At 40.4% G+C, this 23,539-nt stretch overlaps 1 protein-coding gene and 1 pseudogene across 1 annotated transcript; both read right to left on the reverse strand.

Moving 5' to 3' along the window:
- Positions 1-8,476: 8,476 nt before the first annotated feature.
- LOC108437046 (green-sensitive opsin-2) lies at positions 8,477-12,813 on the reverse strand. Its single transcript, XM_017713874.2, has 6 exons — positions 12,509-12,813; positions 12,032-12,328; positions 10,989-11,157; positions 10,735-10,900; positions 9,683-9,922; positions 8,477-9,121 (listed from the first exon to the last, which is right to left on the reverse strand). Exons 1-6 carry the CDS (start codon positions 12,609-12,611, stop codon positions 9,029-9,031), a joined length of 1,068 nt encoding a protein of 355 aa, XP_017569363.1. The 5' UTR covers positions 12,612-12,813; the 3' UTR covers positions 8,477-9,028.
- A 3,098-nt stretch (positions 12,814-15,911) lies between these two features.
- LOC108437019 lies at positions 15,912-23,383 on the reverse strand (annotated as a pseudogene).
- Positions 23,384-23,539: the final 156 nt, after the last annotated feature.

Raw genomic sequence — 23,539 nt, forward strand, 5'->3', positions numbered from 1 at the left:
TGAACAGCATAGACCAGGGCTCATTCAGCTATCATCGACAGTGGTGGCTGCTCATTGGGCATAGCCTTGTCTAACTGACCTGGAACCAAAGGCTTAAGGAGAGAAACATGCAACGATCACAAAACACAGCACTATGTGGGTAGATCATGTTTATAAGGAACTTCATTCATTCTTTCCAAAACATTGAACAGATCAACACATTTAGGCTTAAGTTTTCTGCGACCCTCAAATCTGAAATCCCAAGTCAACAGCCACATATGGTCCCCAGGATGTTAGAAGGGGTGTCACCCCGATGACAATCATCATGGGCCCTGTTCCTCCTCAAGACCTGTTCAATACACTTTGTACATTGATGTTTTGATGCCCAGAAATCTTGGTTCCTCTTTATCCATTCATCAACAACAGGAACATCAGTGGTAGCCACCGACCATGGCATGTGGAGTTTGGTATCCTAGGTGTGTTCTGTGCTATTTCTGCCCGAGGTAAGATTCCAGCCCAGTCAGGTTGGTTCTCAAGACAGTACTGTCCATTTGACTGGGCATGATATCCAGAAGTGAAATTTACATTATATGACCATAAATTTGAGGTAAATTGAGGACCGTGGTCAGATAAAATGTCCTCTCGTATCCCAAATAATCCAAAAATGTGGTTGGACAATGTTTCTGCCGTTTCAAAAGCTGTGGGTAATTTGCTATTGGAATAAAATTAAGAGACCCTTATTAGGCCCACAACGGGGAAATTTCATCTCCACCTTTAACCCCTACATGAAGTGAAACACCACATACACTACTGAGCACACACACACACTAGGGGGCAGTGAGCACATTTGCCCAGAATGGTGGGCAGCCCTATCCACAGCACCCAGGGAGCAGTTGGGGGTTAGGAGTCTTGCTCAAGGACACCTCAGTCATGTACTGTCAGCTCTGGGGATCAAACAAGCAACCTTCCGGTCTTCGGGCCAGTTCCCTAACCTCCAGCCCACGACTCCCGTCTGAGTGCTTGCGAAAACCTATCAACTACTGCCATAACAGTAGTGAATTATTGTGATGGGGGTAGGTCAGTCACAAAATCAGTGGCTATATGGGACCAAGGACGAATGAGACTTTGACTTTGCATAAGAATTTGGAGGACATTGTGGGGGGCAAGGAAATAATGTTCTTGGGAGAGTCAAGTATTTCTTTTTCTTTATCGCTTCCAAAGTTGCATGACAAAATAACAGCTTTAGTATTGTGCGAACCAGACCTATATGTATAGAGGTCCTCCATCCAGTGTCACTGTTCCTCTAATGCAATGTCTTCTGGGTTTCTCAAACACTAGAGGGCGCTGCCGAGTCTACATTAAAATGGGTTTACAAAGAGCATTTGAACAAAATCATAGTTTATAAATGCTTAAACATTTTTAATGTAAAAGAATGCACTTATTTCCTGAGCACTGAAAATCATGACTGCTATTGCATTTTTAAGAGCTTTGAAACATTTTAAAGCGGCTCCTCATGTACATCCATGACATCTGTGAGCATGAACAGCCAATGAGCTGCTCCATTCATCCACCAATCAGCGCTCACTAGCAGTAAATGCCAGGCTCCTCATAAACTAGCTCTGGTCCTGTGCTCTAGCACTGGTTCATGGGTTTATGGTTTTCCAGACAGTCCATTGTCTCAGGTGGTGTTTAGGTGTGAAAGTGCACAGAGGATCTTTGGCTAACTAACTGTCTGCATCGTGCACCTGTGGCTACATTGTCTCAAATTCATCAAACTCATGCCGTTTATTTAGTCTACGCCTGCAATTTGTAACGTGGAGCGAGATCGTAAGGGTCCAAAGTCAGATGGCCAACACGGATAGATCAGGGGGCAGACATGACATAAACCAGACTAAAACAGATCAAACAGAACATCCAACATAGCATATAACGCAAACAAAGATTCAAACAACAGCAAACAACAAAGACCAGCCAAGACAAAGGGCAAACACAGGGCTTAAATACACATGGAAAACGATGGACAGGTGGAAAACAGGTGGAGACAATCAGGGGTGGAGTCATGAAACGGGGGGGCAGGACTAGAAAACAAAGACAAAAGCACATGGACAAGACTGGGAGGGGCCAATCGTGACATGTTTTTATTTGTATGTCTATATTAATATTTGTCAGAATTTTAAAAAATATGTGAGTCTTATATGTTTAATAATGAAGTTAGTCTTTTTTCCACATATATTTTTATGACTTAAAATGAACAAACTACTGAGTTATGGTTGGCAGACCACTAGAGGATGCTTCATGGCCCACTGCTGGTCTGCATCCCACAGGTTGAGAAACTCTGGTCTACAGGTAGTTAGCAGAAAGCACAGTGATGCTATTTATTATTTCTTAAAAAGTAGGTTACGGTTTGGGATAGTGTAGTGGTTAACACCTCTGCCTTCTACACTGTAGACTGGGGTTCAATCCCCAGCACCCTACACTATACCAATAAGAGTCCTTGTGCAAGACTCCTGACACCACCTTGGCCTACTGTGTAAAATGATCAAATTGTAAGTCGCTCTGGATAAGAGTGTCAGCCAAATGCTGTAAATGTAAGAAGAAATGAATCTAGCTTTTTGCAGAGTGTACAAATAGCTGTGATATTGAATGTCTTGATTGTCGTTTCCTGCCTATTGAACTAGTGCTGTTCTTAAGAACAGGGGCAAGGTAGGTAAAAGAGATTAATATAACAACTTAAGACAGCATAATCACTGCGGTGATTACAGTGTTGTTCCTCGATTAGCATAAGAGTCTAACCCTCAGTCTAACCTGAGCAGGTTGTCACCCTGTTAACCTCGAGTCTTAACCCACCTTAACCTCAACCCAATATGGAACTATGCTGACTTTTTAATGACAACTTCACAAATGTTACATTGTAAATTTGGCAATTGTACTATGTAGCATGATAAAATCAGACTAAAGCTGCTTTTTCACTGTATGGTTGTATGTTCTTTTTTTTGGGTTTTCCAGTGGGCAAATCTGGTACCTGGTACTAGGTACTACTTTTGGTTCCACCACTGTAGAGGTTCCAAGAGAGCTGAGCCAGTTCCAAAAGGTGATGTAAAAATGTTACGGACTATTGATTGGTTGGCGAGAATTGCTAAACACATATGCTAATGTTAGCTGTCAGGATAGTGTACCCTCTTGCATCTTTTTGAGTGAGCAGAATCGTCTTGTCTGAACTCTGTCGGATTGCTTCCCAAACCCTTCTGTTTTTTCACCAGTCTTTTGTGTCTGTGGCAGCCTTTTTGAACAAAATTTGTCACCTTCACATCACAGCAATTTAATTTCCTGTTGCTAGGATGACCAGCTACATTAAGGGGGTACTATATATGCAGCGGAAAACTAAGTAGCTGGTACCTGAAAGCGAGTCAAGTCCAGCTGAGTTGAGTCAAGCTGAGCAGAGTCGAGTCATACCAAAGCACCCTAAGATAACTTTTTTACAGTGTAGTTGAATGTCATCACTTTCAGAACCTTATATCTCCAATATGGTAACTTTACAGGAGAAGGAAAAATATTCTTAACTTTTAATGTAAGATTGATTTTGCACTGTTTCTATTGATCTATTCAACTTGAAATCTAGACGGGAAGCTGGCATTCTCAAATGAAAAACAAAAATGGAGATGCCAACAGTGATGATACGTCCTGTTTTTTGTTCTAGAAAGCAGAATGCAAGCAATTAGCCTTTGACCTATGGAGAAGACGGTTTGGGGCAATTGTAGAGTGAGTTTGGCTGGAGGCAGTCATGGGTGTAGAGTCAATTTGGCTGGTGAGGTCACAGGTATGGAGTCAGTTTAGCAGAGTTATCAGCTTGAGAGACCTCTTTAGAGCACTAGAGCTATCATTATTAGTTTCTTAACCTTATTAGCCTGTCATATTACAGTTTACAGTGCATGCTTATCATCAGCCTCCTAAGTATTTGTCAATTGTTATGAGCCTAAGAGTCCCTTTGCATTATTAGCCATGCTTGCAGGCATATAAGTTCTTTACTTGTACTTACTTATAGTGGAAGTAGTGCCTTCCAGTCATTAATGAAGACACAAAAGTCACTTGTCCACACAGCAACCAAGCTTTCTAAATCCTTGTTTTAATCCTTGATTTGCTTTCTTGTGGTTACTTGAGGAACAGATGGCTTTCTAATCAGTGTTTCTAGGAAGTGATGTTGATTTAGTCACTTGTGATGAAGTTGCAAAAGAAAAAAGGTTTTAAAAAGTACTTTCTATACTCTTACCATCCTACCATGGCTGTGTACAGCAGTTGCTTCAGTTGCTTTCATTTTTATAAAAGAAAAGAATAGATTTAAAGTGGCACATTAGGTTAGTGAAGCTAATATGTTTAGATGATTTTTTTTAAGTAACTGAATTTCACTAAGCTGAGGATGATCTGGTTTCCTGTGTAATTGGCTAATGTAAGTCATTTTGAGCAAAAAGCTTCAGCAGAATGACAGAGCAGCTTCGCTGACAGGAGCTGCATTACAGCAGTGACGTGAGTCCAAGGCAAGTTACTGTACATACCGACCTAAAGTTAAATGGCCTGTCACTTGCATGCATTGCTCTGCTTGGCCTAATTAGCTTGGGCAGAGCATTAACCAAGCCTGTGCAGACAAACCTTGGCAGAATGTACTTTTAGACAGGTTTGTGTTTTAAGCCAATGACACTTTGCGAGCCAAGAACCTTCCTGCCGGCTTTCTTAATTGTTCGTAATTTTTTCCACTTATTGAATAAGTTTAACGGATAATCCTAACCTCAGGAATGGTTACAGCTTATCCAAAGGGGTGATTATCTGGTGATCCTTGCATCAAGACGGCAGGTTTTGCATATGGGTGAGTATATAAGCAAGTTACAGAGACAAGACAAGACTCTTACAGAGTTCCAGAGTGCTCAATGCACACCTAAGGCCATGACTGCTGTCCACTGTCCTATGAAGAAACCTGTTTTAGTTCATAGCACAAATGGTGAGTGTACGGCTCTGTGAACCAAAGCTCAAAATATAGTCAAATCTGTGGTAAAAACATAGTTATAATAACATAGTTATTAATAACAATTAGACTTAATAGCAATTGTCAGAAACATTTTTGTAGTAGATGCTCAAGGGTGTTTTTTTATTAAATCTTTTTAGTACCATTTTTGTGAGGATAGTGGCCAGTCTAGGGCATTTTGGAAAGGACTAGCAAAAGTACAGTAGAAAATACGGACTCTGATTCTTTTGACCGCTTCATATTTTCTCAACATAAACCTCGCCACTTTACTTACAAGGAATATATCTTCCTCTGTTTTTCTCTGTTCTTTTTCTCTTTGCTCTTTTACTGTTTGAAGGTCTTGACCAGCAGTGCCTTTTCAAAGGGGGCCAAATTGCAATGTTTGTGGGTGGCCAGAAAAGGCAAAACAGTACACAGATAAATAAGGTAGGTAGTTTTTGGCAATGTAATTTATAACATTATGCTTTATTTTTTTTGCTAAAATACTTAAGAATTTATTTTCCTTTAAACGTTATGTGTAGTATAGGAATATGTTATTTCACTGGGTGAGGGGTGGGCCATGGAAACGTTATGGTGGGCCAAATCAAATGTCCTTGTGGGCTAATTTTAATCAACCCTCTTCTAAAGGATTATGTCACTGCTTGCTGGGTCTCTAGGTCTTTAGTTCATATGACCTCATTGCATTGGTTTGTTAGTGATCTGATTAGGTAAGAGCTCACAAGACAAAACACAAAACTGAGGTCAGATCCCTCCGAATCCTCAGTCCTTGCTTATGGATTCTTGAGCTCCCTCTACATGTCATGAATGGAGTTTGAGTGAGGCTACTGGTATTGCCATTGTAAATTTTTTTGTGGGTAATTTGGATTGCATCTGGAGTACATTTGGAGCTGCAAAACAACATATCATGTGAACTAAGCCTATGACGATTGGGTTCTTTACTTTGCAGCTATCCACATTGTTTATGGCACCTCGAAGATCTTAAAAATACCCCCACTCCTAATACCCCATCTTCCCCTCAACAACCTCTGGTTCTAGAAAATAAGATATACTTGTCATTAGTATAAATAAGTCATGTAAAAGAACTTTTCTAAAATTTATGAATGTAAAGGATAAATGAATTTTAAAAAGTTAATTGCAAAATAAAAGTTAAAGCTAAAAAAAGGAAATAAAAAGAGCATATCCATGTTTGGGGTTCTTGAAGATGAAGAAAGATACATGTTAACATGACTTCGTAAATACAACTAAAGAATAAAGAATACGCTAAAGCTAATGCCACTCACTACAGGGGTTTCATGTAAGGGGTGGGGTCTCTGCACAGACTTATAGGCGGGACTTTCTGCTTTCTGCTGACAAGTGATGGGAGTCAGGTATGTTCAGATAACACTAGTCAGTTCCATAGTGAGTTTTCTCACACCCAGTCTAATTCCTCTCTGTTCAATTCCAAAATTTCCTAAGGCTGAAAGTATCATTTTAAGTATTGAGACTACTGATACCAGTCTGCATTGTTGTAGATGGTAGTTCTGGGGTGCCCTCTGGTGGCGCTTGCGGCTCTAGGGTGCCCTTTGAAGCACCAGGTGTTGCTATCAATGCTTCCCATGGCTCTAGAGTTCCCACCAGGTGGCACTGTTGTTGATGATGGCTCAGGGGTGCCCTCTGGTACACCTGGCAATGCTTTTGACGATGCTGACGAGGCCCTGGCATTGGTTCAGAGGTGATCCTTGCCCCGATCTTGGATCATTGCAACCCTTCTTGCCAGGGAAACTCCTCATGCTCCACCATTGGCGTGTCTTCTCCAGCCACACCTCCCCACCCCTGCAAACCTGTCCCGTAGCCAGGAAAGAAACAATGGGGCTCAGGAATAGTTGTTGGCCAAGGAGATGACGGGAAGGGGACAGGACCTCCCTGGCTCGCCCAGCAGAACATACAGGGGAGAGAGAGAAGGGGGAGAAGCCACGGCCAAGCAGGAGGGAGGGGAGACACCAGCTTCAGGTGTACTGTGCCATGCTCCTTATCCTCCAGTGGGAGAATTGCTGCATCCATGAGAGTCGAGAGGCAGTGGGTGGTCCAAGACGCATGAATGTTGACCTCCCCAGGCCCGAAGACCCAATTCACGCTGTCATCTTTCCCTCAAGTGTATGCAATCAGAGGAGCAGCATGTGCCACACGGCTTTAAAAGGTGGTCGCTCTGCCTCTCCACAGTCACAGAGGTAAAGAGATACCTGCTCCCCCGCAAGCAAGACAACATAATGGAACAGAATAATTCAGAAGTTCTTGGGGAGCTCCCTGGTGGCTGCAAGGTCCTAAGCAGCTACTTATGTACACTCTTTAAAGAAGATGGTGCTTCAAGTAAAGAAAAAGGTTCTATATAGAACATCAGTCTGAAGAACCGTTTCATGATGCAAAGAGCCCTTTAATCATGCAAAGGGTTCTTTGAGTGTTTATGGTTTTGTCTTTTTTAAGAGTGTAATTTAATAATTAGATTCTGCATTTGGGCAGCGTATCACTAATCTGAACCCAGAATTATCCATTCCCTGGTCAAGTACCTGCACTGGTTTCCAATCACAGACCTGAAATTCTCTGGATGTTGTCTGGTGGATTCACAATTTCTCTCATGAATATATGAGCTCCAAGTTCTGATTTACTGTTTGCTCTGCATTTGCTTTTATTTGATGAGCCATGGACCGAGATTTTGGCAGGAGCTGTGCTTGGATAAGTGTGTAGTTTGATAGTTCTGACTTTTCTTCAGAAAAGGAAGCTTCATACACAGTGAGTTTTTGTTGTGAAAGTCTTCATCTTGAAGGGCCTCAAAGAATGAGATTGCCTTCTTTTCCACACTTTCAGCTACCACTTTTACCACGTCTTCCCTTACAGTAAGCCATGATGCTTCAATCTCACTCTGTTATCTGCACATGTTCAGGCTAGTTTTCAGAAGTACTGCAATATCAAAAGAAAACTAAAGTGATTAAATTGACATTTCAGTTGGACAATGCTTTGTGCAGCATTGCCAAAATTACCTTTAATTCATTGCCACTGTTTTATTGACCTATTGTGAGTTGGAGAGGAGGAAAGAAGGCAGATTTGAATTGCAAACATTTTCTTTATTTTGCTAGAGAAAAAAAAGAAATACACATTTTTTTTTGTCATTTTTTAAAAATGCATATCTAGTCTACAAAAACCAACAGGTGCAAAGAGAATTACAGCACATCTCTCTGGACCTGATGGGGATCTTAGTCAGATGAAGGCTGCCTTGAAACAGACCAAGTGATACCGTTAACTCTTCTGATATTTCAGATTAAGCAGCTTCGAGATTTATGCTGTGGACTTCTCCGAAGCCTCTGCATTAAAATGGAAGGAAATCTTTTCTGTTGCAAGAAAATCATATTTTAGTTTAGTTAGGGGGAAAAATAGCTCTGAATTATATTGTTAGTACAACATTTTTGAGTTGTTATTGTACATTTAAAACACCTGTGAATAATACAGTGATAGGCTAACCGTAAAATATTTTATAGCAACAGCAATAAAACAAAACCTCAGACATTTTTTAATTCAGTGAAGTAAAAGTGTCTGTTTCTAGAAGTCGACAGCTTTGCAGCAGCACTCAGGGTCCACCTCCAATCAGACATTAACAGTAGATGACTGATACAGAGCTGTGATTGGCAGGAAGAACATCTTTTATGTGGGGGATGGTAGAAGAAGGGACCCCTTCCGGCCTTCATTTCTAGTTCAGCTGTTCAGTAGCAGAGGTCAGTGGTTTGAGAACATCACGTGCAGAATTCCAGCATATCGAAAAACAGTCCAGGTGTAAAGCGAACACACCAGGAGCACATTAGAGCATGTGTCAGAACACCCTGCACACTCAATGATAAATGTCGTCATAGCCACTATCATGGAGTCCTGACATGAAATAAAAAATATTCCTTTATGGTGCTGAGCTATGCTAAGTGACCATAATGCATGTAGCATACAGTGCAGGCTGATAATGACTGCAGTCCATGTGTGATCCTGATATGTGTCCTTGTATCCGGTATATACTGTTCACGAGGCCGTAGACACTTCTGTGGTAGAGCCAGAAACCTCTGATGCGTCCTCCACCTTCTTTCCAAAGAGCTGCAGGATACAGCTACGGAACTGAGAGAAAAAGTCATGCGTCATTTAAATTGCTCTGCAAAACATGTCAAATCTTCCCAATGAAAAAGCATTATTTTAAAAACTACAGCATTAGATTGGGATGCTCTGCGCAGCTTGTGGTTTGAATATAGATAGTGTGTTTATAATGTTGAATACTCTAACAAACTAAAAAAGGGAAACTAATTTAAGGCATGTTTTCAGCCACTGCCGTATTGGAAATCGAGACACCACTTTATTGTATGGATTTGGTGAATCGTTACACCCCTAGTTTCACGTAATCATTCCAATTAGTTATGGAAATGTAATGATGTTTGTGTGCTATGCCTTTGTCCCAGTTTGAGCACCAAGCCTTTAGCAACTTCATGGATAATTATCTTCTCCTTCATGAGTGGGTTCAGGGCAAAACAAAACTATGCACAGAGCACCTTCAAGAGCACCTTCAAAGAAAGATTGGATAAAGATTGTCTCAGGTACTTCCAGGTCTATTTTGAGTTTTGAGAGAGGCCTGGGGAGCACGCTAGACTGCGCAAATCCCTATCCAGAGATATCCTGAGATCTCACCTGGCGGTTCATGAAGACATAAATGATGGGGTTGTAGATGGTGGCACTCTTGGCAAAGTAAGCTGGCATAGCTGCCGCCAGTGGGTGCCATGCATAACCAGGGTTCAAGGAAGAGAAGGTGGCAAAGGAAGCATATGGTCCCCAGCACACAACAAAGGCCAGGATCATCACTACCACCATGCGAGACACTTCCTTCTCTGCCTTTTGAGTGGATTCTGAGTCCTTCTGTTGCTGGGCAACCTATTTGGAAAGGAAGAGTAAGAGATAATGTGGATTCTTTCATAGCCTTAAGATGATATGTGGATTTTGCATTCATCAAAAATGCAAGTGTTTGCTGGAAGGGAAAACCCCTTCCATGTTCACTTGCCTAAATGTGATGTATCTGAAACTTCTTAAGTATGGCTTGCAAAGGTATGCAACTCCGGTCCTGTGCAGTTTCCCTGCTCAAATGAACTCATCTGTTAATGCCAAATTTAGTAACTGTTACTGGGACCGGAGTTGAAAACCCACTGGTCTACGGGGAAGGACGCTCCCAACAGGACAGAAGAAGGTGCTTGTAAAGTTAAGGCCTCATTCATCACCTGTTCTTAATAAGAAATTTCTTATCAAAACCCACTTACGCAGCTTTCCTAAAGATTTTGACATTCACCAATGTTTTCTTATTTGGGATTTGTAAGTAGGTAAGAACATCTATGCACACTAAAGAACACAAAGATGTGAACAATTCTGTGGATTAAAAACACAAATTCATGAATCATGAAACTTTTCTCAGGAACAAGTTTAAGAAAATAAACATGGGAAGACATTGGGGAATGAGACCCATTGCTGTTAGCTGTTTATTTGAGTCCATGATTAAGCCAAAAGGTAAGTAACTGGGAACGCGCTGAATGTGGACAACAGATTCGGGAGAATATGCTAGTTTGAAGGACTTCTAATAAAAGAATCTACACAGCTGTCTCATACTAAAGCAAACTTGCATTTTCTCTCTTATCGGTTCTGATTGAAAGCCTTGAAAGTGTTTGTAAATCTTTATAGATGCAGGTGTGAGATACCTGGTGGATGGCGCTCCAGACAAAGATGTAGCATATGATAATGATGGAGAGAGGAAGAATACAGCAGGTCAGCATCAGTGTGATCATGTAGGATGCCACACCGGGATCCTCACTCCCACTAAACACATCAGGGCCACAAGATGTCTTCAGGCCATGAGGCCAGTACCTGAAAAAGAAAGAAGAGAAGGAGAAGAGGGGAGTGAGAACTTATTACCTTCTATTCTTAAACTGTAATTTTGTGCTTGCATATCTACCTGCTCCAGCCAAAGATTGGAGGGGTGCACCAGATGATGGACCAAACCCAGGAGAAGATAATGCCTCCTGCTGCCCACTTCCCATCAAATTTGACATTACCAAATGGCTTGCACACCACCACCCAGCGCTCCCATGAGATTATAGTCAAAGACCACAAAGCTGTGATACCTGCAATAGTGAGAGAGTGATGGTTACAGATTGATTAGAGGTTCGATTAAAGTCATGTACTGCAGCCTAAGGATCCAAATGAAGGTGGTGTATTGAACTGAAGCATCACCAATAAAGCAGGAGATGTCACTGACTATCACATGTGCTAACTATGCTGTTAACTGTTTGTGCAGTCAAGTCAACTAATCATGCAGTTTCTGAAATGCAAACTCCCCTACAGAATGGGGTAGAAAAGATTGAATGACATTACAGCAATAAGTCAAGCGTTAAAATAAGCACATTATACTGACGGTGCTGTGCTGACATGCTGTTAAAAGAAGAGGAAAGCCATCAGACATGTGACACATGTCAGAACAGAGTGGACTAAAGAAAAAAGTCTGATAGGACCACACTAAACAAAGTAGGAGAAACCGTGTGAGGAACTTCACATAACTTGTGGCTATGACTGCAGTGTTTTTGTTTATATGTCTCTACCAGCAGCCTAAAAAATACTGCCTTGAATTCAGGCCTGCAGACCACTAGAGAGTGCTTCATGACCCACAGGTGGTCCACTGCCCACACGTTGAGAAATCCTGATCTACTTAACTACAGTAGCTGCACTTCCATCAGTGGATTAGCTTTAACCAGATTAACGCAAGCTCGTACTCTGACTTCATTACATTACAGTGGATCGCGCTTAGTTCTGCCTTTTTTACGTCTTTCAAGGAAACTGACTGTATTACTCCAACAGGTTGTAGATATGTGTGCAGCATAGTTTAAAAGCTTGTCAAAGTATGAATTTCCTGATGCTGAAATGCATTATCTTCCTGTGACACATTCACAGGGATAAATAAACATGAAGTGCAAATACAATTTTTGAATCCAGCACACTTACCACAGACAGACACGGTCCACCCTTCAAAGACGCACATGGGGTGCCCAAGGATGAAGTAGCCGAAAACCTGGTTGATGACGCTGATTGTGCTGGCAAAAACAGTCTCTCCAAGATCTGCTATAGCCAGGTTTACCAGAATCCAGTTTAGAGGATGCCTCAGCTTCTTAAACTTTGCTGTTGCTACGATTACCAGACCATTAGTGAAGACGGATGCAAAGACAACGAAGATCATCCATATGGAAGAGACATTGTAGACCCAGCGAGGGGCAATATGGTAGTTTGGACCCTCAAATGGATCTGTGAAGAGAAGGAAAAACCTGGTCTTTTTCAGCAACAAGGTTGTAATAAACACACTTTTTGATAAATATTTGTTCATACAACAGTTACTCGAGGGCAAAGTTTCTTTCAGTGTTGTATATCAAAGGATATTGGAACAGTACATTTTAGGTGATGCATAATACAGAGATCTCTACTCACCTCTCGTATTGTTAGCATTTGTGTAAACAAACACAGACTCTCTTGTGGTGTCTTCATTGTAGCGGCGGGCAGCAAATACAGGTTCGTTCGCATGTGCAGCCATGCTGGCCCTGAGAGGGGAACTCTCTGGAAGCCTGAGAGCAAGGACAGGCGGCCTGGGATGTTCTTGGTGTCTTCTGAGCTTCTGAGGTGTTTTTGATGATTTTGTGTCTAGAGCTTTCCTTTATCTTGTCTCTGCCTTCTTTAGTTGAACCTCTCAGTCCCGGTGTCACTCCTTGGTCTAGGTGATGTGCCTTGACGTGTGTCTGCGTCTTGCTTTTATACTCACCCTTCCAGCTTTAACACCCAAAACCTGTTATCTCTGAGAGTGTCAAAGTATCAGCCACACAGGATACCGACCACCTTCCGGGATTCCTGGATTATCTCGCAAAAACCTCCAGTTGGATAAATGGCACGTTATAAGCAATTAAGAAAGCCAGCAGGAAGAGTCCTGGCTTGAGCGAATGTGTCAGTGGCTTAAAACACAAATCTGTCAAACAGCTGCCAAGATGTTTGTAAGCAGACTGGGCTGAAAGCCTAACAAGTTAATGGGTTAGACTTCACAAGCCAATGCTCCCATTTGGGTAACATGTGCGTTACAAACGAGATTATGAGATTATGAGATTTGTTTTGCTAATATGGCGTGTAATGAGCAAAGGAACTGCACACTTTTTAGCCTGATATCACTTGGAAAACTTTATGGTTAAAAATGTTAGGATTATTTGGTTCTTTGTAAATTAGTTTTAGGAAATTAGAAACAATGTGGCAGAATTATGGCCTTATGGGGCAATAATTGCAAAATAAAGTTGTAGAATAGTTTATTGTGTGCTAATCCCTTTTACAGAGCAAGGCTTTGTGCTGACACTTTACTGGAGGGCAGCAACTTAAGGCTACATGACACATAAGCCTTTCACGACAAGTGACATAAACCTGCATATACATTTCTAAAGGCTTATTACAAAAAGCATCAGTTGTCATATAGGCTGCCTTATGAATGCTGTCCTTAAGTAAAATGTAAAATGTAAAAAGTAAACTTCATCACTTATGACTATTGTATAGTCTACAGGTAGTTAGCAGGAAGCATGGTGTTCTTTGTTATTTTCTATAATAGGAGAAGAAATTAAACTCGCTTTTTACATCATGTTTTTTTATGTCAGGGATAAACAGAACACTAAGGTTGAGAAATAGGTGTTGTAGCTTATTAGCCTGTTGACCTATATTGTCTTTATCTTATTTTACTGCTTTTTTAAACGGAGAACAAATAAAATGTGGGATCACACACTGAAAATTCATTTTACCGTTGCCATTTAATCCAGTTGTACAGTTTATCTGACTGCTTTCCTGTGACTGACCGTTCTCTTCTGTTCTCTTCTGTTCTCTTCCATGATGAAAATAACGTTGCTCGACCTATTATGCTGCATTGACCTCAGGAATGGTTACAGCTTATCCACAGGGGTGATTGTTCTGGTGATCCTTGCGTCAAGGTGGCAGGTTTTGGATACGGGTGAGTATATAAGCATGTTACAGAGACAATATAGGTGGGACTTTCTGCTGACAGGCAAGTGATGGGAGCTAGTTATGGTCAGATAATGCTAGTCAATTTCATATTAACAGTTTCCCACACCCAGTCCGATTCCTCTCTGGTCAATTCCAAAATTTCTTGAAAGTGAATATAAAGTGAGTGTGTTTCTAATAATATACTAAGTCTGAGCTAATTACAGCAGAAGGAAATTCTTCACGCTTAAGCCTTTTTTATTAGTTGTATGTAATTAAAAGCTTACTGGCTTAATGCTTGAACTATATTTGTATTCTCAATAAACAAGTTCTGCTTTTATAAAACGTCTAGTTTTGTAGATTAAGATATGGCAGCATCTAGTCCGGCTGTAGCCTTTTGGGGGTCCTACGCATTCAAAATCTGGTGCACTGGCTGAGATGAAGGCTTGATTGAGCAAAGAGCAGATGGAAATGGTTGCTAAGCAGTGATTGGAGGGCCAAGATGGGCAGTTGAATATCAGGAGCACATGCTGGAATCATTACTGAAGCTAAAACTTTAAGACACATCATTTGAGCGCTGTTCTTGTGTTAAGTTATCAGTAATTACGACATAAAGAGGCACGTTCCCCACCACCTGCAAGACAACATAATGGTACAGTAAAAATCCAGAAGTTGTTATTGAGCCCTCTGGTGACTGTGGCCTGCTAAGAAGTTGCTGATATAGCTTAATAGTTGGACTGGGCAGTGTATTACTAATCCAAACCCAGAACTCTTCATACCCTGTTTGAATACCTGCGTCCATTCCCCATTGTACAACTGATATTTTCTGGATGCTGTGTGGTGGACGCATGATTTCTGTCATGAAGGTTGTGCAAACAGTGAACGCAAGCAATAATACCAACATTAGGTGAGCTCCAAGTACTGATTTATTATTTGCTCTGCATTTTGTTTTATTTGAAGAGCCACACGCTGTGATTTTGGTTAGAGTTTGCTTGGATAAACGTGTAGTTTGACAGTTCTGACTTCTCTTCAAAAAAGGATGCTTCATGCACAGCAAGTCTTTGCTACGTCTCTAATTAATTTCTCATCTGTCTTCATCTTAAAGAACCTCAAAGAATAAGGTTCCCTTCTTTTCTGTACTTTCAACCACCACTTTTACTTCTTCCCTTACAGTAAGCTACACTGCTTCAATCTCACTCCATCTCCCTATGTGCAGACTAGTTTTCAGTGTGTGTCCATGCACAACAGCAGTGCTGTAATGTTAACAGTTGACACGGTTAAATAGACATTTCAACTTCACAATAATACTGATGCACATCACTGCAAATAGCTTTGATGAGAGGAGAGAATATGCCAGATTTGAATTGCAAACATTTTCTTTATTTCGCTAGAGAAAAAAGAAGGAAATATACATGTGTTTTTTTTTAATGCATATCTAGTCTACAAAACCCAACAGGTGCAAAGACAATTACAGCACATCTCTCTGGACCTGACGGGGATCTTGGTCAGATGAAGGCTCGATACAGACTGAGAGATACAGTTAACTGTCCTCATATTTCAGACTAAGCAACTTCGAGATTTATGTGATGGGCTTCTCCAAAGCCTTTGCAATGAACTGGAAAGGACATTTTTTTCAATTGCAATAAAATTCTCTTTTAGAGAAGGGGAAAAAACAGCTCTGTAGATTTGTACTACTATGACAAAATGTTGTTATTTTATGCTTAAAACACTTGCAGATTAGCAGGGATAGTCTACAGGTAAAAGTTTTCCAGTGACAGCCACAAAACAAAACTTAAGACATGTTTGAAAATTCAGTGATGTAAAATTGTCTGTTTCTAGACGTTTACAGTTTTGCAGCAGCACTCAGGTTCTACCTCCAGTTAGATCTTAACAGTAGGTGTGATAGGCATGAAGAACGTCTTTTTTGCGGATAGTAAATCCGTATCTGCCTGCTCCAGCCAAAGATGGGAGGGGAGCACCAGATGATGGCCCAAACCCAGGAGAAGATAATGCCTCCTGCTGCCCACTTTTCATCAAACTTGACATTACTAAATGGCTTGCACACCACCACCCATCGTTTCCATGAGATTATAGTCACACAAAGACCACAAAGCTGTGATACCTAAAAATAGAGGGACAGAAAGTTACAGGTACATTAATAGTAGAATAAAAAGTAGTAGGATAAAAAGTAGATATAAAAGTAGAGCATGGCAAAAGTCTTGATTTGCAGTAAAGGTTTCTGTTGGATCCTGGGGCATTGCTAACAAGATTCCAGCTCTCAAACATTCCATAGAATTCCCTGCATCACTGTGATTGTGGCTACCTTAGCTGTACCAACACTTGTGCCTGACTGCAGCTTCCAATCAAACACAATGCTCTAGGTTGCCTTTAAACTTGTACTAGACATATCTGGGTACTGCTACTCTTATGCTAGTAGAGTGAAAGTAAAACTGACAAAAGTTTGAATCCCAGTTTTGACAGACCAGTTATTGAAAGAGATAGTAACTGATGGATTGTGTGGAGTTCATTGGAGGTGTGCAAGGCAAGAGGGTGTCCAAATCCCAATACAGATCAGTAGATTAGCTCTGATTATCGGATTAATGCACATTACAGAGGATCAGGCTTAGTGCTTATTTCACTTTGCTCAGAAGGTCTTAGACTAAATGTTTGGAAATGGTTTGCCTTGCAATCGGCACTTTCACAAAAACAAGGCTGGTGGAGATCTAAGTAACCCAGCACACAACTTTTTATTCCAATCCACTTGCCACAGACGGGCACAGTCCACCCTTCAAAAATGCACATGGGGTGGCCAAGGATGAAGTAGCCGAAGATCTGGTTGATGTCGCTGATTGTGCTGGTGAAACCTGTCTCTCCAAGATCTGCTATAGCCAGGTTTATCAGAATCCAGTTTTGAGGGTGCCTCAGCTTCTTAAACTTTGCGGTTGCTATGAATACCAGACTGTTAGTAAAGACGGATGCAATAACAACGAAGATCATCCACATGGAAGCAACGTTGTAGACCCAGCGAGGAGCAATGTGGTAGCTTGGACCTTGTGATGGATCTGTGAAAACAGGAGCAAATCTTATTGTTAAGAAAGCCTTATAAGGAGTTTAATTAGACATTCTTCTGTGCCTGCTGCTAAATTCACTTGGAGTTTCCATGATCAGTGGATACAACATTGTATTTTAGGTGCTATAAAATACAACACTGATTACTCACCTCTTGTACCTCTTGTAAGCTGAACCAGCTGCAGCTAAACATCAGTAAGAATAAGGAGATGGTGCTGGACTTTAGGAAGTCCAAACCTGTCTTGTCAGCAGTTGCTATTGATGGTGTTAATGTGGAGGTGGTTGGGACATACAAATACCTGGGTGTGCACTTGGACAACAAGCTGGACTGAAGCTGTAACACTCTCACGTTGTACAAGAGAGGCCAAAGCCGTCTCTTCTTTCTGAGGAGGCTGAGGTCTTTTGATGTGTGCACTAAGCTCCTATGGACTCTACCAGTCTGCTGTAGCGAGTGCTCTATTCTATGCTGTTGTGTGCTGGGGCAGCAGCATTAACATTAGTGCTCTGAACAAAATCAACAAGCCTATTAGGAAGGCTGGCTCTGTTGTAGAAGTCAAGCTGGACTCTTTGGAGGTTGTAGCAGAACAGAGGACGCTCTACAAGCTGCTAGCTATCTTGGACGACACCTCATACCTTCTGCATGCTACACTGGATGAACAAAGAAGCACATTCAGTGGATGTCTGTCACAGTTGTGCTGTGTTAAAGAGGCCATGTGAGATCTTTCTTACCTACTGCTATAAGGCTCTACAACGGTTCTCCTTACTGCAGAGACAGATCTGATCCACTGCTGTCTTAAATGTGCTGAAGCACATCACAATATCTCCTCTTCGATTAATACACGCTGTGCAATATATCATTACTATAATGACACTTTTCGCTACAATATTTACATTTATGGCACTTGGCTGACACCCTTTTCCAGAGCGACTTACAATTTGACAATTTTACACAAGTAGGCGAAGGGAGTGTTAGGAATCTTGCCCAAGGACTCTTATTGGTATAGTGTAGGGTTCTTACCCAGGTGGGGGATTGAACCCTAGTCTACAGCGTAGAAGGCAGAGGTGTTAACCACTACACTAACCAACCAGTTAGTCATTGATGCAACTCAAAGTTAGTCAAAGTTACCTTACACCACTCAGTGCCTGCTGTCTTGTAAATACAGTGAATTTGTCTCATATGCCATGTAAACATGTCAATAGATATACTTTTATACTTTATTTCTCTTGTACTTTAACTTATGTCTATATTTATTTCTATTTTGTATTTTTCTCTATTGCTGGCATATGTGTAAACAAATGCAGACTCTCTTGTGGTGTCTTCATTGTGGCAGCAGGCAGCAAAAATACATTTGCATATGCAGCCATGCTGGCACTGAGACAAGAACTCTCCAGAAGCCCAAGAGCAGTGACAGAACGCCTGGAATCAGAAGAGCGTTTTTGATGTCTTCTGACCTTCTGAGGAATATTGTGATTGTTTGTCAGTCGCTTAAAACACAAATATGTTTGAACGATTTTTGTCAACCAAGCTTCAAAGATCCATGATACATACATACTTTAACAAAGCTTAACACGTCCACTTCAGAACCTCACACATCAGTATTTAGCAGCTAATGGCTTACGTCCTTGGATGTCAGAAACCTTTTTTGTTGGAAACCTTTCGAAAGTCAGTGGGTGTCTAAATTATGTTTTTCAAAAGTCATTTGATTAATGATCAATTAATAATGTTCATGACTGACCAAAATTCAGTTCAGTTTCCAACCTGCCTAGTTAATGAGCCCACTGTTTTTTGACACCCTCACAAAGTATTTAATCAGCTTGTAGGCACCTATAATATTACTCATAATAATAATGGTAACAGTCCTACTAGTAAGCAGCTACATTACCGAAGTCCAAAACTACATTTGCAAGTCGCTCCATTGATTAATAGAGAGTACAATGAAGAAATACAGCACATTCCCTGACCTACTAGCAGAAATAACTTAAATTTGGATCTCTTTTTATAGATTTTTAACCAAAATACTGCATATTTAATGGGTACCTCTGGACATTTTGAACTGTCATTTTCAGCTATAATAAAGCGATGATCATGTATGTGATTTCAACAGTAATTTAATACCGGAATGTTGAATGTGTATTTTAGTGGAAAGGAGGTTACTGCTAGTAGGATCTATTTGCTAAGTCTTTCCAAGTCCAGGTAATTTCCTTAAGCATTAAGAGCACTAGATGCTATTATAATCTTAGCCCTACTTTCGTGTTTGTATGTTGTGTTGCTGATGCTTGTTGAGGGAGAAGCCCCCATGGAGTAACTTTCAAGTGACCTGAGCTGGATAACGGCAGCGGCACAGTGACATCAACTGGGGATCAAACCTACGTCTAGGTCAACACCAAATGTTCTTAGTCCTGAGCTTTTGGGCTTTTTGATTAATCTTTGTGCAATGTCATCAGCTGTCTAAGCTACCAGTAACACTTTTGACTTAAATGAATGTGGCAGAGTCTTAAGTCTCAGAAGTGTTTAATTCTGCTATCCTAGGCTAACAGGCTAAGAGAATGTAAATACTGAGTTTGAAGAAAAGTGGTAGGGGACTCAACCGCTCACCCAAACAACTTAAGTCAGAAACATCTTACCCAGTGCACCAGTAATACATTACTGTTCATTCATTGTAATACCTGCTATTCGATTAAAATAAGTTAAGTGATACTTTTTTAATCCCACAAATGGGGAAAACTCCACCTCTGCATTTAACACATCCGTGAAGTGAAACACCACACACACGGAGCAGTGGGCAGCCCTATCCACAGCACCCAGGGAGCAATTGGGGGTTAGGTGTCTTGCTAAAGGACACCTCAGACATGGACTGTCGGCACTGGGGATTGAACCGGCAACCTTCTAATAGCAGGGCCAGTTCCCTAACCTCCAGCCCACGACTGCCCCAGAATGGAGATCGTTATTACTGGGGAGAAAGAGCAGGTTGCCCTAGCCAATGCCATGACCCCCCCACCAAAAGAAAATGAAGGGAAAAAAAAAAAAAAAAAAAAAATATATATATATATATATATATATATATATATATATATATATATATATATATATATATAATTTTTTTTTTTTTTGGTGTGTAACATTTTTTTCTAAACTTCTAAACTGCATATATACATATATATATATATATATATATATATATATATATATATATATATATATATATATATATATATGCAGTTTAGAATAAAATGTTACACACCAAAATATCAACGGATTGCTCAGAATTTAAGGGATTTTGGAAACAACAAGAAAATATGTGTCTAAAATATTGTAAATATTATAAAATAAAAGCTGTGATCATTAATTTGTGGTCAATTCTTGTCACAAAACCACTATGAATAGCTATTTGAGCAACACAGTTTGGTCACCGCTCTTTGAATATTGCACATTAAAATATGCACTGTAGAGGATGCATTCACTTATCTTATTTTCACTCAAAATAAGTAACAACACATCGTGACCAGGGGGGGTACCCAAACTTTTGCTTATAACTGTAAGTACATTCTTAATGCTACACAGCGTTCTCCGTTTTTAAAGAATCGTCTACAGCTGTATTCACCAAACCTCACCAAAAAAAATTTTGCGGACTCCTACCAACTGCTTGATACGTATAGAATAATAGGATCATAGTACAATCATGTTGTATGTGTATTTGCAAAAGAATTTCACATTTTGAACTGGATAACTACACGATTAAACCGTATTACTTATGCATGTTACTGGTGACTTATTGTTCTCTTCCCCCGAACCTAAAACAGCACTCTTAAAAACAGGGTTCATCCAATGCTCATTACTAAGGGCAGTGGTTATAGAACCACAGCAAAAAAACATCTGAGCATATAAAAGATTCCTTTTTTGGTAGATCGCACCAAAAAAATGGTCCTTTGACTTTGCAGCAACAGTTCTTGGTGCTATACAGAACCATCTACAACAGGTTTTCAGTACTAGTTTTGCGAGTAGTGCTAAATTCATAGTAGTATCTCTCTCTCGTGGCACAGTCATAGTGCAGCAAGATGTAATTACTGGCACAGCCTTAAGTGTTTTTGTACAGCCATTTAAAGACAGATGAGATTGTTCTCTCTTTGATTTTAGTCACAGCTTCTAATCATGGCTAACTATGGCTTAGTGAACAACAAGAATGGGAAGCACCAAAGCCAGACAAAACAAAACCTAACTGTCTGCACAAACAGTCTGAAATACCAGGGGGGCAAATGGCAACAGAAAAGCATACAAGTCAAGCATTATTGTATTAGTGGCTATGAGGTCCTTGGTTACCCAATACCGCCTTGGCTACAGTAACATGGTAACGTCATCTTATATTGCTATTGCACATTTGTATGTATTTGCTTACAGAGTACTCTGTTATGTTGTCTTACTAATGAATTATTATTCTTCTGTTTCTGAGGGCATAATGTACGTACTTTCCCTGCTGCAGCTATTTAAGTTGTTGCTTAAAGCTAAGTTGAGCCGGGGCAGTGACACAGTGCAAATTCTCCGCAGCTAATCTGGGATTGTTACACCTTCTTGATCCAGGTCAATCAGCCTGTAAATAGGCTTTCTTAAAGCTTATTATGCTCAATGGTATTCAAGTTGGAAGACAAACCTTTGCCCCCTGACACGGTAAACTTTGAATCCAATTTCCTCCATATTTTCATTTATATGTGAACATATTAAATATACGTTAATGTTAAAAAGTAATGGGAAAAATATATATGTATTACATTTTATTTTTTTATTCATTCATTTTAAATATTAACGGCTCTGGCCACCATTATTGGCACCACTTTCGTTTCAGTATCTTCATAAAGGAGAATTGACCAACTAGATCATTAGAATATTTTGTGTCTAAAGTTATTAAACAAAATAAGTCTTTTCAACTTGTAGGAACTGATTTTAAAGAAAAGAGACAAAATATGACATCAACAGTGTAAATGACACCCTATTGTGTTGCACACCTTTTAGCAGCAGTGACAGCCTCCAAACGTTTGCGGTAGCCATGTACAAGGTTCTTGCACCGGTCTGCTGGTAGTTTCTAACACTTCTCCACTGCAAACCTTTCAAGCTCTTGGATGTTTTCAGGGTGTTTCTTCCCTACAGCAGATTTCAGTCTCCAAAGATTTTCAATAGGGTTGAGAGCAGGACTCATTGTTGGCCAGTTTAGAACCTTCTTCCATTGTAGCTATTGTGTTGCGCTTTTTGATGTGTGCTTTAGGTCTTTATTGTGCTGGAGGACCCGTGCTCTTTGACTCAAACCTAGCTTTCTCTTTTACACTCTTTTACACTCTGAAATGCTTTGGTAATCTTGAGGTTCCATTTTTCCTTCAATCCAGCTGAAGCCTCCAGTATCTGAGACAGCAAAGCAGCTTCACAACATTATGGATCCACCACCATGTTTGCCTCTAGGTACGTTGTTCTTCTGCTCATAAACTTAATTTCATCTGCTATTTACAAATCACTTGTCTGTTCACAAAACATTTGCCCAAAAGGACTGTGATTGGTCAACGTTCCTTTTTGGCAAAGATCAATCAATGATCATTGTGCTTTTAGCTCTTTGGATGTTACACATGGTGTTTTTTCCACAGTTCACACCGATCTTCAATTTTCTCACTGATTTTTCTCTTTGACCCATGTGCTAGGAGGTTCTTGACAGTTCCTCGAGCAATAAACTTCCTAGTTACATTAAACAACTGTTAAAAATAGGGACTTTGGAGATGACCTTGTACCCTTTACCGTTCTCGTCTTTGGAGATAAGAGCACTTCTGATGCTCTCAGACAGCTCTTTTATCTTGATCTTTGTGAAAATGGATCAAGGAATATGAAGTGGCCTTAAGCATTAAAACCATGCTTCACTGGTTAATTCCAGCCAATGTGAGCCCTCATTCTAGTCTAATCTAATCTAATCTAGTCTTACACTGAATAGAATTTGTTAAAAGGGTGCCAAAAATTGTGTCGTTTCCATATTTCCTTTTTAAAAACCTTTTTCCCCATAGTTTTTGATTGATTTATTTTTACCCTTTGCTTCTGTGAACTGAGCATGAGTGTATATTGACCAAATGTTGATGTTGTTGATGTTTTACAACACATTTTTATTTTAGAAGATATTTGGTGGTGCCAAAGCCAAGCCAATCCGGGATGTCCCTGCATCAGAGCGATGAGGTCGGCGCCGGACAGCTGTTGTGATGTTTAACCTCTGTTTGCAACTTCCGAGTGCATACCCCCGTACCCTTCATGTGTCTGGCAGAAAACGGAGATCACTTCCAGCATCGCATGTAATGCAATCAAATACACACACGTCAAGGTGGGTAGGGTATTTTTTGGTCCAGACTGCTTCATCATGACAGGAGTTACAGTATATTATACAGTATAACAGTATATTTGGGGCCTAT

Source organism: Pygocentrus nattereri, chromosome 23, assembly GCF_015220715.1.
Source record: "Pygocentrus nattereri isolate fPygNat1 chromosome 23, fPygNat1.pri, whole genome shotgun sequence".
Classification (NCBI taxonomy): Eukaryota; Metazoa; Chordata; class Actinopteri; order Characiformes; family Serrasalmidae; genus Pygocentrus; species Pygocentrus nattereri.